This window comes from Branchiostoma lanceolatum, chromosome 3 (genome assembly GCF_035083965.1).
Source record: "Branchiostoma lanceolatum isolate klBraLanc5 chromosome 3, klBraLanc5.hap2, whole genome shotgun sequence".
NCBI classification, from domain to species: Eukaryota; Metazoa; Chordata; class Leptocardii; order Amphioxiformes; family Branchiostomatidae; genus Branchiostoma; species Branchiostoma lanceolatum.
In genome coordinates this window covers 2986148-3002460 of record NC_089724.1, presented here as the reverse complement: position 1 = coordinate 3002460, position 16313 = coordinate 2986148, and the positions used below count along the sequence as shown (strand labels likewise).

The following is a 16313-nucleotide window of genomic DNA, read 5'->3' as shown; positions in this document are numbered from 1 at the left end:
AGAGTCTCAATGATGGTTAGTGAGAATTAATGACAGTTCTTAGAGTAACAATGATTTGTTGCAATTTCAATTAAGAAAGAAATTTGGCTACAGGTTTAGGCATTAGAGAGAGGGTTAAGAAGGTTGTTTTTCGGTCCTCATGTTTTTGATACTGACCTCCGACAGGTGGAATACTTGACGTTTGCTTAAAATATTCTGAACGGTTCCGTCTTCTGTCGTGCCTGACTTCCATTTTTTTTACAGGGTTAGGCAGCAGGGAGGATGTTAAAATGGGTTCTTTTTCGGTCTTCTTTCTGATTCTACTCACCTCTACTACAAACTGTATCTTTGTAATACATTTTGCCTGACCCTTACCTCTTCCCTCATGACCTCAATGAAAAACGGCCTGCAGGCCGATTTGAGCTTTTCATGAATAAACAAAGTTTCAAACAAACAAAAAAACACATCAAAAATAGTTACTTAAGCAACTGGATAAACTTGTTGCAAAATTTTATCTGGTTGCTTGAGTAACTATTTTGGGCGTATCTTAATACCTGGATGTCTAACCTTCATCAACGAAACAAACAAACAAACTCACCTCCGACAGGTGGAGTACTTGACGTTTGCTTGAGATATTCTGAACGGCTCAGTCTTCTGTCGCGCCTGACTCCCGTTGAGCGAGCCCAGCCCCAGTCTGACGTAACAAACAAACAAACAAAAAAACAAACTCACCTCCGACAGGTGGAGTACTTGACGTTTGCTTGAGATATTCTGAACGGCTCAGTCTTCTGTCTGGCCTGACTCCCGTTGAGCGAGCCCAGCCCCAGTCTGACGTAGTCCCGGTACGCCGGCTGCTCCTTCAGTCTCTCCAGACTCAACTTCTCTGACGGCCGGCTCTCCGCATCATCTGGAACAAACATGTGGAGTGTTTGCGAGAGGAGTCAAGGCGGCACACCAACCTTCTCTAAACCGGGACGGGGGGCGATATTGACTTCCGACAAACTTTGACCCAGTGCTGATGTCACACCTACGTAAAAAGGATGTGTCCACAGTGCTAGGGTCATTTTACTATTTACATAATACAAAATAAATGAAGCAACTGGATAAATTCTCTGAAGAGACAGATGTTTCGGACTGCAGTCACTGTCTTCTGAGGAGACATTAGTAACCATTCTTAGTCACCGATCGAAGACAGTGCATGCTACCTGAATCTTTATAGAATTTATCCATTTGCTTGATTGATTTTGTCTTATGTAATGCTCTACCTGAATGTCTAACCTTAATCGATGTCTCATCCATTTACCCTGTCTCAAAGGTATCAGGTTCCCCTTTTAGCTTTGAAATTCAGATTTCCGAGCAAGCCCTGGGCATACGACGCATTCAAGCAAATATTATTATTTTTTTCTAGTCAACAACAGTTGTTGCTACAGTTCCATTTAAGGAGAGAGACTAATACCCATAGTGCATGGCCAGCACGTACAACACACCTGTGTTCCACACCTGTGTTACCTTTAGTGTTACCTGTCCTCTGAGCGTGGGCCTGTCCTGCCCTCTTGCCTTCTCTGCGAGCCAGTGCTGGGGCTACTGGCACTGATCATCACACCCAACACAGAAACAAACAAAAACCAACACAGCATAGAAACACAAGGAAATCAAGATCGAACCTTGACAAAAGACTGCTTTGCTCTACTAAATCTGTCAGAATAAACTTTAAATCCAAGAAAAAAGCAATGCTGAATTTATAGTACCACTTATGTAGGTAAATCTTTCAGCACAATATTCAGTCAAGCCTGTACAATGACTTCTACATAAAGACCACCTGGCCATTGATATACAGTTTACATAAGGACCACCTGGCCAATGTGACCACTTTCATGGTGGTTCCTTAGATAATGTTTCCATTGACACAAGCATCAAAAAGCCTGTCTTTAGGGGCCACCTGCATGTCTCCCTTGAGAGGTCTACTTAGTCAGGTTTGTCTGTATATCACAGCATTTTCTCAGAAACAAAGACTCGAGGGATTTCTAAGCAACATTCCCACACCAACTAAAATATGATTTGTATGTTTTCTTCAATCTTACCTGAAGCTAACTCGTCCAACGACGCGGCTTTCCTTACATCTCCGTCGACCTTTGCCATAAAAATGCTGTCGGTGGGCAGCATGTACTTCGTTCTCTTCGCAATCTGCTTTCCCGCTCTCTTCGCTCCCTTTCCGAGGGTCTTGCTCAGGGCCCTGTTAGGCAGGGAAATCTCATTACTAACATGGGCAAAGTAAAGTAACGGAGGTCGATGAATGTTAGACATCCAGGTTATAAGATACGCCAAATAGCAGTTACTCAGGCAACTGGATATGATTTTCGAAACGGTCAGTCGTTTCAAGTAGCATCCACTACTTTTGGTCAGTGACACAAATTCCCAAATCCTATCTAGTTGCTTGAATAACTGCTATTTGGCGTAAAGTAAGGGAACAGTGTAAGTTAAACCCTCACCAGATTGCAGTAAGGATGATAGTGGTTCTTTTATGGTTAGTAATCAAACATAGAGAAAAGGACGAAGATAATATATGCATCCCCATCACCACTTATGGCAGACAAAGTAATAGAGGATACCCTGAAATGTATGTTGCCCTTCGTAAACCTACCTACAAAAGCACAGGAAATTTCCCTTTTGTTGTTAAAAACTATGATTAACTTAACGAATAAATTTGTTTGCTTCAAGAGGCCAGCATATTTGCATCATTATTTACTGTTAATTGCCAAAGCCAGCCATTATACTTCATTAGCACAAACTAATATAGCTGCAAATTAGTACTATTTGACAAAGTTTTATGGTAATTAATGTGAATAAAGGGTGGTAAAAAGAGGTGAATGAAAACTATATCATCATTGTGTTTTTATCCCATCTAGTGGGGAGAATGGATTTTACGAGAGCCAATTTGTGCAATTTTCTCACCTGCTGTGCTGACCAATCCTTTTGTAGTGATGTAAATAAAAATCAGAAATTGAAAGAAAAACATGTTTATCATTTAACACCATGGATGCACAAACAGACAAAAAAGTGACTTCAATCAAAGTGCCATGGGAGGTAAAATCAGAACAGAAAAAGGTAAGATAAAGGTAGAGAATCTTCCAAAGAAATCTGCATCTAAACATAAAGCAACGATTCATCTCTCTTACTATTAGTGGACGATTTTCAAACTCATTTCAAAGAAATTTGGGGGGGGGGGGTTGCTAGTTTAAATCTTAGTTGCCGTCACATCATTTTGCTGTTGAATATTGTTTTTACTTGATAAAAAGACTGAAATACGTATGACTGGGTCAGAGGAAGGCATCATGACAATAACTAATTATTCAGCACCAAGGACAGATAGTGACAATTTGTGAGAATTGCAATCACAAAATTTGAGGTCTTGAGAAAGCTTTCCTTCAAAAGTAAATTTTCCTTTCACAGTCTATTCAGTTCGCTCTGTTAACCCTCTTTCTGCTTAAGTAGTTTTTTGCCATCAAATCTGCTTTATTTATCGGGTAAGGTAGCAGGAGGAAGGTTAAGAAAATTACAGTTTTCTGGATTAGCAAAAGAGCCTAATGCTATTAAAAAGTGACTGTAATATTTTGCTGCTCCATTGCTTCTGTTACACCCAGCCAGCCACCTACTATTTGTTTGTTTGTTTGTTATACATTCTCCTACCTCCAGTCTTTAGTGCCATACATGGATCTCCTGCCTGGTATCGCATCTATCTCTCTGGAAGTGTCATGCAATATTGGAGATGTTACGATGTCGATGTTAAGAGATCCACAAACAGAAAATAACAAAAAAATGCCCCACCCGAGTAACTTCTAAACCGAGGGAAAGGTTTTTATTGTATCTATGCCCACATAGACGACCTAGAGCCACACGGGAAGCCACCCAACTTTAAGACCATAGTATTTGTACACCCATCCGTTAGATACAGGGCTCTAGCCAGCACCTGTCATAATTTATCATCATTTGACAGAATTTTGCTGCATATGATAAAAAAACTTGAAGACCATTCTGTCAACCTTCTATCAAAAATTGGTGGGAAAAGATTTACAAATATTTAGAATAAAATGATATGAAACTGTTGGAAAAGAAATGATTCTCTATGTAGGCTCTTTCTGTCAATGGGACTTGGGCAAAAATTCAAGCTGGCTAGAGGCCTGGTTGAAAAAGTACTAACAGTTTTGATTATCTTTCATGAGATGCTGGCATACAAGGAGAGGTCCCTTGCTTCCTACCCTACAGCTGCCACCTGTACACAGGGATGCCATCAGGGCTTTTAACTGGGAAATTGGGCAGATTTTGATTGTTAAAAAAAATATGGAAGCCAAAATGCACACTTCTTTATGCCAATTTTCGAGATTACTATCAATTCCTTTACTTTCACAGAAGTTTATGTTGGCATAGAAAATCGGTTTTCGCTGTGTTTTGAAAATTAGCGGCTGAACAAATTCTGACGTAAAGTAGTCAAAGAGACACATTCATAGTCTCATAACATCACGGTGGAGAAGTCACTTTGCACACAGCAAAAATAAAACCGCAGCGAAAGTTTGAAGATTTACAATAAAATCTAGCTAGCAGCCTTTAGTTTGTCCATCCAAACGGAGCTGGAAGGTAGAGTTCCTAACTGATGGCATCCCTGCTTTTGCTCTACGAATCCCAAGGTCAATTCAGGTCATGGTCGATTGTAATCTGACCTTTCCGAACTTGCCCGTGGCATAAAAGGGCTGGCGGTAGCGCCTGTGTAGTCATCTTCGTCTATAACTGCCCTGCTCAGAAAGGTACAATTCTCAAAACGGGTGATTTCCAGTAACATTCCCCTTCCTTAGGGGAATCACACTGAAAACCAACTCTCTGGAACTACTAAACTCGTGAACAAGCAAGATGTCAATGTTCAGTGATCATTGCCAGTTGTAAGACTTAGTATATGCACCTAAACACTTACCTGACCATTCCACACAAAGCAAAGCGTAAAAAAAAAGACAAAACAAAAGCAAAGCACAAAGAAGGTTTGAAGGTAAAATATAAACAGTACAGAAATGTTACACACAAAGACAAGTACAAGTACGTGAACAAGAATAGCTTTCAAATGAACTCAGTTAAATTGTTGAGTACTGATCATGATGACTACAAATATGCATTTAAATATGTAAATGAAAAACTGTGTTCAATCTAAACAACAATAACATTATTACTAGAAATCTAATTCTTCTCCCTGATCCAATTTTTCTCTTTGAGGAGATTTATATCTTTTCCCTTTTGTGGAGTCAAAAGGGCTTTCAAGCATGGACTTACAAAGTTTCTACTCACTTCAGTGTTTCATTCTTTTATGAGAAAGACCAGAGAACTGGTCGTAAATTGGGTGAGTCCAATATTTGTTGTTGAAAGTAAGTTTAATCGTTTTCAATAACCTTTGCTTGTGTCAAAGAATTTTTAAATGACTAATCAATGAAGCTATTCATGGAACTACACAATTTCCACTTACTGCTGAATCAGTGTTGCATTCTTCTTCTTGTGTTGAAAGTTTTAGCGTGTTCCATAACTTTTGGTTGAGTCAAAATACCTTCACTTTCAGATCACTTGATGAAGCTATTCACTGAGTGATGTTTGTACTCACTTGTGTTGCGTTCTTCTCATGCCAAAAACCTGATGACTCTTGGTGGGTTTTTTTCCGGAATCGAAAAGTTTGTACTTACTTCAGTGTGGCGTTCTTCTCTTTGTGCTTCTGTATCATGGTAAAGCTTGAGTAGGATAGATTCCAGGCTACCTGATGAAGCTATTCTCAGAACTACAAAGTTTGTACTTACTTCAGTGTGGCGTTCTTCTCCTTGTGCTTCTGTATCATGGTAAAGCTTGAGTAGGATAGATTCCAGGCTACCTGATGAAGCTATTCTCAGAACTACAAAGTTTGTACTTACTTCAGTGTGGCGTTCTTCTCCTTGTGTTTCTGTATCATGGCAAAGCTTGAGTAGGATAGATTCCAGGCTACCTGATGAAGCTATTCTCAGAACTACAAAGTTTGTACTTACTTCAGTGTGGCGTTCTTCTCCTTGTGCTTCTGTATCATGGTGCGGGGCCCCACGTGGTGTCTGGACAGGGCGAACATCTCCTGCACGCTGACCGGGAAGCGCAGACGGTTGATCAGCTTTCGGAACGTCTCGATGTCCTCCGACGTGACCTCCTCGTCAAACGCCAACTTCACCAACTGCAGGGAGATGTGAATTGGAATTTAATATCTGTGGTCCGATATTCGTCCGAGCTTAATCTAAACAGGGGCACTGCACCCCCATGCCCTGACCATGCACCCCTTTAACCTGGAAAGCAGATCCTCTGACAAGCGTAAAATTCAGATTGACCAGGGATGCTACCAGGTCACATGTGGCCACAGTCTTCAACTGTGACCTGTCTGACAGTAATTTTACCCCCTCCAAAAGCCTTAGAATGCCCCAGAAAACCTGCTTCTATACCATCGCTCCACTCTATCATAATGCTCGCTCCAGAAAACCCGTTCATCCTCTTCATGGACAGAGAGGATAAGTAAGAAAGTACCAGGAAAACTAAGTTAAACATTGAACTATTATGTGTAGCTGACCTGGAATGTACAGGCTCGGAGCTGCAGACCCTCGGACAGCCACTCGTTGATGTGGGACAGGTATTGCACGTTTATCTTCTTCTCTCTCGTCAGAGACGCCACCGGGAAGGACCTCACCACTATCTGCTCTGATGCTGTAAAATGTACACAACAGAATGGAATTTTGAACATAAAACTTTAATTTCCTGTTTGAATTCAACTGGAGAAAGTACTCCTACATATCCTGGGTCACATAGGATGGTGGACAGGTTTCTGTGAAATTTGTTATCAGATATTTTTGGTGTCAGATAGCAACCAAGTACGGGGCAAAAAGACACCAGCATCTTTCTGTAACTTTTTCTTTTCTTTTCCCCTTTGAAGAAATTCACTCCCTCCAAAAAGCATATAATCTAGGTCAAGACCTCAAAGCAATGAATACAATTTTTTTGCGACATTTTTTGGGTAAATCATTTTGTAAATTGTACATGTAAGTCATTTTTTTGTAAATCTAGAAAAAAAAAGAGATTTTTTTCTGCTATGCAGTACAAAAGAAACTACATGTACTAGTAACTGAGAGAATCTTTCCCGGAACAGATAATAAAGGACTAACCTAGAGGATCACAGGGTATCCCCTTGAAGATGGTCCTGTACGTGGTGAGGAACACGGCCCCCTCGGCCGGCAGCAGGGCGGGGCCGCCCATAGACCCTCCCGTCCCCTCCTCGCGTCCGTCGGGGATCAGGTACGACCGCAAACCTTCCATCACGATGTCCTCGCCCGGCAGCAACTCCGGTCTCAGGATCTTTGGCTGCAGAGAGAAAAACAATTTTTTAAGAATTTTTTCTTGCTTAATTTTCACCAAGTAACAAGGCTCAAAGGCCATTTAAAGGTGATGGGTTGCACAAATGGGACTAAAATAAAAAACATGTAGCATTGCTTTTCTCTAAGTGGTGACAAGCTCAAGTACTAGTAAGTTGTGAAGACTAACTGGCGCAAGAGGAGAAGAAGGGGTTACAAAAGCTTTCCCAACGATGATAGAATAATAAATTTTCAGCCTATAGGAAAGAGTAATATCCTTATGGTTTTTGAAAGCTCTTTTTTTCCACACCAACAACAGTGTCAATTTTCTTTAAAAGGCCAGACGATCTAGAATTAGGAAAATACTACAACTTTTAAACAGGCAACAAATATATAATTGTTCACTTTCAACACCTACCTTCTGTATAGGCGGAAGCCTCTTGCTCTCTCTGCAGACCTGTTCCATGGAGTCTACATGCATTGCTGTAACACCTGCAGGAGGAAATACAAATTGATGGGCCTTTTAAAGCAACACACAAACAAACGTTCATGTCCAGATTTGAAATACAGACACTGACTGGCTGATTAATGAACTCTGCCAGCACCTACCATTATCTGCTGGAAAATACTAGATTCAAATATTAAGTAAAGAAATAAATTAACACTAGATTTGATAAAGTTTGGATCAAAGAGGAAATGGTAAATTAAATACGCCACTTTCAATTTTTCGTAACATTAGTCACGCTGATATTGATAATCAGAACAGCAAACAACATTCCTTGCACTTACATTACTGAGCACACTGATTGTTACCAGCTTTAGAATGGCAAACAAAGAATCAAAACAGTTCTCTTAACAGTTTCCAGTGTGATCAAGACTTGAACAAAGACAACCTTTAAATTTTTTTTGTTGAACTGAGGGGGAACAATAACCAATTAAAAAAAAGGAATTTGAAGGCCTGATTTTTAAAAAATCCTCTTCAGTTAATATGGAGAAAAATGAAGATTATAGGAGTAACATGTCCCGTACCTGGTACCATTGCGTGTAGAGCCTTGATGTGATCTGGAGTTACTCCACTCTCCGTGCAAACCTTGTCCACAAACCTGGTGATGAACCGACACACGCTTCCTGTCATGTCCGAATCCTCCTCTCCGTACTGCGCACTCTCCGCATCAAAACTGTCACTGCCTCCAATACTGGAAAACACAAGCATCAAAACTGTCACTGCCTCCATTACTGGAAAACACAAGCATCAAAACTGTCACTGCCTCCAATACTGGAAAACACAAGCATCAAAACTGTCACTGCCTCCAATACTGGAAAACACAAGCATCAAAACTGTCACTGCCTCCAATACTGGAAAACACAAGCATCAAAACTGTCACTGCCTCCAATACTGGAAAACACAAGCATCAAAACTGTCACTGCCTCCAATACTGGAAAACACAACCATCGAAACTGTCACTGCCTCCATTACTGGAAAACACAAGCATCAAAACTGTCACTGCCTCCAATACTGGAAAACACAAGCATCAAAACTGTCACTGCCTCCAATACTGGAAAACACAAGCATCAAAACCGTCACAGTGACTGCTTCCAATACTGCAAAACAAAGGCATCAAAACTGCCACTGCCGCCAATACTGGAAAACAAAACCATCGAAACTGTCATTGCCTCAAATACAGGGAGCGAATATAGGCAAGCATAAGAAGTTATCAATCAGATATAAGACTTGTATTAAAAGAACCAGTTACAGCCAACACTGCCTGGCAGGTCATTATAAGAGGAGGACAGCACATGACCATATCCAACATCTAACATTAATTTTAGGCCCAAAGCTCATATCTATGAGAAATTGTGTTCCTAAATACTGCACAGTTAACGAGGAAGGAATCAATTTGTCACAAAGGATTTTGAGGCGACAAAAAATACATCCCTCGAGAACATTAAATATAAGGCCCCACCAAACAAAAAGAATAGAAAGTCCTCCCAGTATGAGTGGATAAAATAAATCTGTCTGGATATGCAGCTTGTACTGTTCAGTGCAGACATGGTATGTAAAGCTATGAGGCGGTTTACTGGGTATGCAATACAAACAAACAAACTAATAAACTAGTGTTAACTAACTGACCTGCTTGTGACGTTGCTATTGCTTCCACTCTCGGGTTCGTTGCCCATATTGGCACGTATGCCCTTACTGGTGTCCAAGGGAACCAACATGAACACCATCCTGTTGGCGTAGTGAATGGCCTGGCTGTACACCGTGCTCTCCTCATTGTTCACTAGCTCTTGCTGGTCATCTTTAGACCGATGGGGCCATAATCTCAACTGTGGACGTGGGGACAACAACAATACATCTGATTCAGTGTTTATCAACGCCTGCTTGAACAACTCTTCAGTGTAACACGCCTGCTCTCGGGGGTCATCTTTGGGGCCATAATCTCAACTGTGGGAACAACACATCGGCACATGTAACAGTGTTCATCAACATACACTGTTCTTCCACCTAACAAATGTACATGTACACCAGTTCTTGTTGGTCATCTTTGGACCGATGGGGCCATAATCTCAACTGTACGGGGGGACAACAGCAATGCATCTGATTCAGTATCTGTAACTGTGTTCATCAACCTGTGTTACTGTCCTTCCATCTGACACATGCACACTGGCTCCTGTTGGTTATCTTTGGGCCATAATCTCAACTGTGGGAACAACAACAACACATCAGTATTTGTAACAGTGTTTATCAACCTGTGTACTAGTAATTGATCTTTCGCCTAACCCCCGTTGCCAAACTGTTGTCTAATGTAGCATTAATGCCGCACTACGCGCTCCTTAGCGGAGCACATTGGGCATTAATGCTGGATTCCCTCTGCTCCCTTTGGAACAGGGCATTAATGCCAGCATACACCCCTGTTAATTAATCATCATTTATCACCCAGTCTTCTTGGACTGAAGGGTAAGTGGAAACCCTTTCCCCTGGCTGGTGCCAGTGGGGGTGTCACACCAAATTAACCCTCTGCCCCCTAACTACAGTCCACCCTTGACTGCTAATGTATAGGTCAAGCATGACTAAAGGCCGTGGCAGAAAGCACTAATGCTGGAAAGATGCCAACTAATTGGTTCAAGCCTTGGTCCAAGGGATGGCTGCTATGACATTGAGGGACTGGTATTTGGACAGCCATAATTACCATGAAATTACCATGGCAGTGTGCACTAACCAAGCATTAGTGCTGCATATGTAGTTCTGGCATCAATGCTACATTAGACAACAGTTTGGCAAGGGGACATGAACATGTACACAGGCTCCTGTTGACCGATGGGGCCATAATCTCAACTGTGGGAACAAGAACAACACATCAGTATCAGATTCTGTAACAGAGTTCACCTAAGTGTTTAACTGTCTTTTCATCTAACACATGTACATGTACACAAGCTCTTGCTGGTCGTATTTGGACCGATGTTGCCATAATCTCAACTGTAGGGACAACAACATCAATTCCCTGTTGGTCAACCTGCGTATTACTTACTGCTCTGAACTCTAACAGACTGGCTTCTCAGGAATGTGTCAGTTAAGCTGACTACATCACATTGGACATTCAACATGTTACACCTCAGCTCTGGAGGGTTGCTTTGAATTATCCTAAGAAAAGAGAACCTACACAATTTTTCAGTGACAAATTCCTATCCATATTTTACTATTTCACTACTTAATTCTAATCACAAATGATTTCAGTCAAATTCAAGAGTTACACGGCCATTTTGACAAGTCGGGTTATTGTATCGACAAAGGTGAGATAACAGGACAGAGAATAACAATTGTTTCTTTTGTCCTTGACTGACCTGTTCTGCTGCAATGTCAAGGGCAGACTTCTCCTGCGACCTATTGACCTCTGCCCTCCTTCTCATACCTGGGCTGGATGGCACCTCTAGTTCATGGGAATCCTACAGGAGAGAAAAATGGCAATATTGCATAACAGGAGATGTATACTCATATCCAGAGGCAGAGCCACTAACTTCTAGACAACCCGTGTTTCCCAGAAAATGGAGATAATGGTGAATTTAAGGTGTCTGTATTAAGAAATTTCAGCTCAATACCACAAAATGTTAAACTCTAAAAGAAAACTATTCTACTGTGACTTTGTATGCCTTTGTATTTTTCAATTCTGATGTGTAAATATGGATGTGTAGACCACAGGACGAATAGCCTCTCATGAGGCCAATTGTGGATCTAAATAAAACTGAAACTCAAGAAAATGGCTCTTAGTGGCAGACCTTAAAGAAGACAACACAGATTCATTTTTTTCACCCTGTGCTACTGAGACCGTTCCTACCATCATGTTCTACCATGAGGAACATACAGCCAGGTCTGCCCAACAAGCCAATATCTCTTCACTTACAAAGAGGTCTTCAGATCTTGGTGTGCTTGTAGAATGAATTATCACCAGTAGTAGTAGCTATAGTACTTTTATTCATCTATTCATCTATTTACTTGCCCAAATAGCCAGTGATTATTACATTTATATCTACTTGTACATGACTGTCATTTACGGTTACTTTACATCTGGCAGTTCTAATATTACCATAGTTTGATGCTAATATGAACTCCATGAACATGCTGACCTTGGCACTGCCGTTCCTGTCCGGCTGGTGGTACAGTTCCTTGATGTGCTGTTGGACGTCTGTGTAGAAGGAGGCCTCCCAGAACTGCAGGTTGGTCCAGACGGGATGGTCCTGAACCAGCGTGTACGCAAACTGCATCACCCCAGGGGCCAGTTTCTGGGGGAAAAGATGTTTCAAACAGTTTATGTGATGTTTGGGTGGAAGTATGGCTAAATTACATTCATTCCATATCAGCAACATCTTTAGGAGACCCCAAATACAGAACCAGTGTGTACGCAAACTGCATCAGTTTGTGGGGAAAGGTAACGTGTCTAACAGTTTAGTCCGATGCTTGAGAGGAAAGACGGCCGCATAATTGTTTATAAATCGCATCCTCTGGAGATAGCAAATCTAATGTGGGAGTAAGAAATATGGCATTCAGTATGAATTGAAAAAAATATTGTTTGTAATAGAAAGTGGCCTTGCTGACAATTCTAACATACTGGTAATGATGGCTACAGCAAAATCTCAATCTCAGACTGTTTTTTATTTTCCTTCAAAAAAAGGGCAAAACATGGTTATCAATACAAATCCCATAACTTTTTGGTTTGTGACATCTTCTTGCTGGCCCACATCACTACCAGCGCCACCCAAATGCATCTTGTCAAGATGCCTGGTTCGCTTGAACTTAAGTCATCATATAGCTAGATGTCGTCGACCTATCAGAATGGATGGCTCCACTTATAGGTTCTTCTTTTCCTATATAACTGTATTCAAATTTTCAACAGCGGCGCAACTGGCACGCTTGAAATGCATTCTAAACATTCTATGGAAGCCTGTGAACGTTTTTGCGACACTTGCACAGTAACGTTACTACTAACTACTAGCATGACATGGACAATGGCTATATGATAATAATGTTAATGACCTGCTTTCCTTCGGTCTATGTGGTGTGATAAGGCATGGTCGTTCCTATAACCACCTCATAAACTTATAGGAACGACCATGCCTAAGTATAGACCTCAGTGAGGGTCATTAACCCTATACTGTCAGCCTCACCCTGCAGAAGGCGCAGACGAGCGGCAGCAGGCCTGCGGCCACGCCGTGTTCGTCCATGCTGGAGCAGTCAGGTTTGATTGTACTTACAAATACAGTCAACCCTGGCCATCCAACCACCTGACCATTTTTACATACATTTGTAGTGAACCCCACCTGTCCCCAGCAACCAGTTTTCCTCAGTCCCTTGAGTCACCGTTGCTGAATCCAGATTTGACTCAGTGAATTACATTATTGTCAGACTTTAGCATGTTTTTTCTTTCTTTTTTTTTTAGATCATGTTAGATGCCTGTTCTTTTCCTAAAGCAAGCAAAAATAAAACCAGTCGGTAAGCCTCACCAATCTAATTTCTTGGTTAACGGATTTTTATTTTCCAAAAAAAAAAATCTTAGAAAAAAAAAATCATGATCTGGGCCAGTCTTCTCTTTTCATGATTTTTTTTTTCGAGAATTTTTTTTTTTGGAAAATAAAAATCCGTTAACCAAGAAATTAAATTGGTGTGGTCTAAGCCTCACCCTGCAGAAGGCGCAGACGAGCGGCAGCAGGCCTGCGGCCACGCCGTGCTCGTCCATGCTGGAGCAGTCCTGCAGGGCGCAGTTGATGAGGCGCACCACCATGTCGAACTGGTGGTTCTCCAGCACGACCCTATTCTGCTGCATGTGCAGACTCAGCTCCTCGCACAGCGCCAGCCGCGTCACTTTGCTCTTCAGACCGCGTAAAACTGCTGGAAACGACTGGAATGCAAGGAAAATATGTGTTAAAAAACACCCAATTTTGTTTAAAGTTTAGAAAAGTAACCAAAAAAGGGCCAGTCGCGTCACTTTGCTCTTCAGACCGCGTAAAACTGCTGGAAACGACTGGAATGCAAGGAAAATATGTGTTAAAAAACACCCAATTTTGTTTAAAGTTTAGAAAAGTAACCAAAAAAGGGCCAGTCGCGTCACTTTGCTCTTCAGACCGCGTAAAACTGCAGGAAACGACTGGAATAAAGGGGGAAAATGTGTAAAAAAACACCTAATTTTGTTTATAATGTTTAGAAAAGTAACCCAAAAAAGGGCCAGCCGCGTCACTTTACTCTTCAGACCTCGAGCTCGTAAAACTGCTGGAAACGACTGGAATAAAGGGGGAAAATGTGTAAAAAAAACACCTAATTTTGTTTATAAAGTTTAGAAAAGTAACCCCAAAAAGGGCCAGCCGCGTCACTTTACTCTTCAGACCGCGTAAAACTGCCGGAAACGACTGGAACAAAGGGGGAAAATGTGTAAAAAAACCACCAAATTTTAAGAGAAACAAAAAGACAGCGCCAGCCGTGTCACTTTACTCTTCAGACCGCGTAAAACTGCCGGAGACGACTGGAGTAAAGGGGGAAAATGTGTCAAAAACACCTAATTTTAAAAAAGAAACAAAAAGACAGGGCCAGCCGTGTCATTTTGCTCTTCAGACCGCGTAAAACTGCTGGAAACGACTGGAATATAGGGGAAAATTGTGTCAAAAAACACCTAGCTTTCTAAAAAAAAAATGTTGAAAAAAAATGTTTCTAACCCTCCAAGGAGTTACAGCAGTGAAGCACCCTTGCGGAAGTGGTGTTCAGTGCTGCATTGATGCCAGACTGACCCAGCATTTTGGGCATCGATGCCATCTCAGTCCAGTTCCCTGGGTAATTTGGCATCAATGCTACTTTACTGTGATGATCATTAATCATCATTTATCATTCTGGCAATAATATTCCTAGGAACCCACCTTCTTTGCTTCTTGTATTTTGTTGTCAAAGATGTAGTTGATGCAGTTTCTCATGACCTCTAACCTCCGGGCGCTGCTGTTCAGGCCGGCGTACTTGTCCCTTCTGTTCTCTCCACATGGCACAATCCTGGAGCAGGAAAATATAAACGATGAATTCACAGAAGTCCACCACAACTTGATTCATTTGTGTTTCATGCAACTTGTGTACTTGTACCAATTCTTCCTATGTTCTTATGTGCTATGTTTTCTAGGCCCCTTTGGAAATCAACAAATTGTGGTAGGGGGCTACCCAGATGTTTTGAAGATTAGATTAATAAATAAAATTAAAATAAAATAAATAATGAATAAAGACTTGCAGCATTTACAACAAGAGAGTTTGGAGTTGAAACAACACAATGGACATACCAATGCTTTTTTGTTAGATTGCAATGAAAAAGTGACCGCGATAACCACAAAATTCAAAATACCCTGCCCCAAAATAACCCCCTACCTTGGCTGCTGTACTCTGAGAGACGTCATCTTGGGCGCTGTGAGCGCTCTCTTGGCCTGGGCGTCCCCACCCTAAAACAGCTCCTCTACTATGTACCTTGGCTGCGGTACTCTACAATAAGAGAAGTCCCCACCCCAAAACAACCCCCTACCTTGGCTGCTGTACTCTGAGTGACGTCATCTTGGGCGCTGTGAGAGCTCTCTTGGCTCTTGTACTATCCAAGGCTACAAGAAGAGTAGTCCATACGCCAAAACATACCCCATACCTTGTAATTAGCAGCTGAACTTAACAAGGAGACGAGTCCCCACCCCAAAACAACCCCCTACCTTGGCTGCTGTACTCTACAATAAGACTAGTCTCCGCCCCAAATCAACCCCCTACCTTGGCTGCTGTACTCTAAGTGACGTCATCTTGGGTGCTGTGAGAGCTCTCTTGGCTCTTGTACTCTACATTAGGCTACAGGAAGAGTGGTCCATACCCCAAAAGAAGCCCCCCCACCTTGGCTGCTGTACTCTACAATAAGAGAAGTCCCCACCCCAAATCAACCCCCTACCTTGGCTGCTGTACTCTGAGTGACGTCATCTTGGGCGCTGTGAGCGCTCTCTTGGCCTGGGCGTCCCCACCCTAAAACAACTCCTCTACTATGTACCTTGGCTGCGGTACTCTACAATAAGAGAAGTCCCCACCCCAAAACAACCCCCTACCTTGGCTGCTGTACTCTGAGTGACGTCATCTTGGGTGCTGTGAGAGCTCTCTTGGCTCTTGTACTCTACATTAGGCTACAAGATCAGAAGAGTGGTCCATACCCCAAAACAAGCCCCCCCCCCCACCTTGGCTGCTGTACTCTACAAAGAAACGAGTCCCCACCCCAAATCAACCCCCTACCTTGGCTGCTGTACTCTAAGTGACGTCATCTTGGGTGCCGTGAGCGCTCTCTTGGCCTGGGCGTCCCCACCCCAAAACAACTCCTCTAACTCATGGCTGCGGTACTCTACAATAAGAGAAGTCCCCACCCCAAAACAACCCCCTACCTTGGCTGCTGTACTCTGAGAGACGTCATC

General features: G+C 42.0%; 1 protein-coding gene across 1 annotated transcript in view; it reads right to left on the bottom strand.

Moving 5' to 3' along the window:
• LOC136429727 (myotubularin-related protein 13-like) overlaps positions 1 to 16313 on the bottom strand; it is a 60857-nt gene that overhangs the window by 16962 nt on the left and 27582 nt on the right. The window contains exons 15-30 of the mRNA XM_066419674.1: positions 14763 to 14889; positions 13538 to 13756; positions 11988 to 12143; positions 11208 to 11309; positions 9496 to 9692; positions 8394 to 8560; positions 7783 to 7856; positions 7179 to 7374; positions 6590 to 6723; positions 6027 to 6202; positions 4695 to 4766; positions 3667 to 3720; positions 2932 to 2949; positions 2061 to 2212; positions 1489 to 1569; positions 712 to 886 (exon numbers count right to left, since the gene is read on the bottom strand). Coding sequence (XP_066275771.1) covers positions 712 to 886; positions 1489 to 1569; positions 2061 to 2212; positions 2932 to 2949; positions 3667 to 3720; positions 4695 to 4766; positions 6027 to 6202; positions 6590 to 6723; positions 7179 to 7374; positions 7783 to 7856; positions 8394 to 8560; positions 9496 to 9692; positions 11208 to 11309; positions 11988 to 12143; positions 13538 to 13756; positions 14763 to 14889 — 2100 coding nt within the window. The remainder of the gene's footprint in view (positions 1 to 711; positions 887 to 1488; positions 1570 to 2060; positions 2213 to 2931; positions 2950 to 3666; positions 3721 to 4694; positions 4767 to 6026; positions 6203 to 6589; positions 6724 to 7178; positions 7375 to 7782; positions 7857 to 8393; positions 8561 to 9495; positions 9693 to 11207; positions 11310 to 11987; positions 12144 to 13537; positions 13757 to 14762; positions 14890 to 16313) is intronic.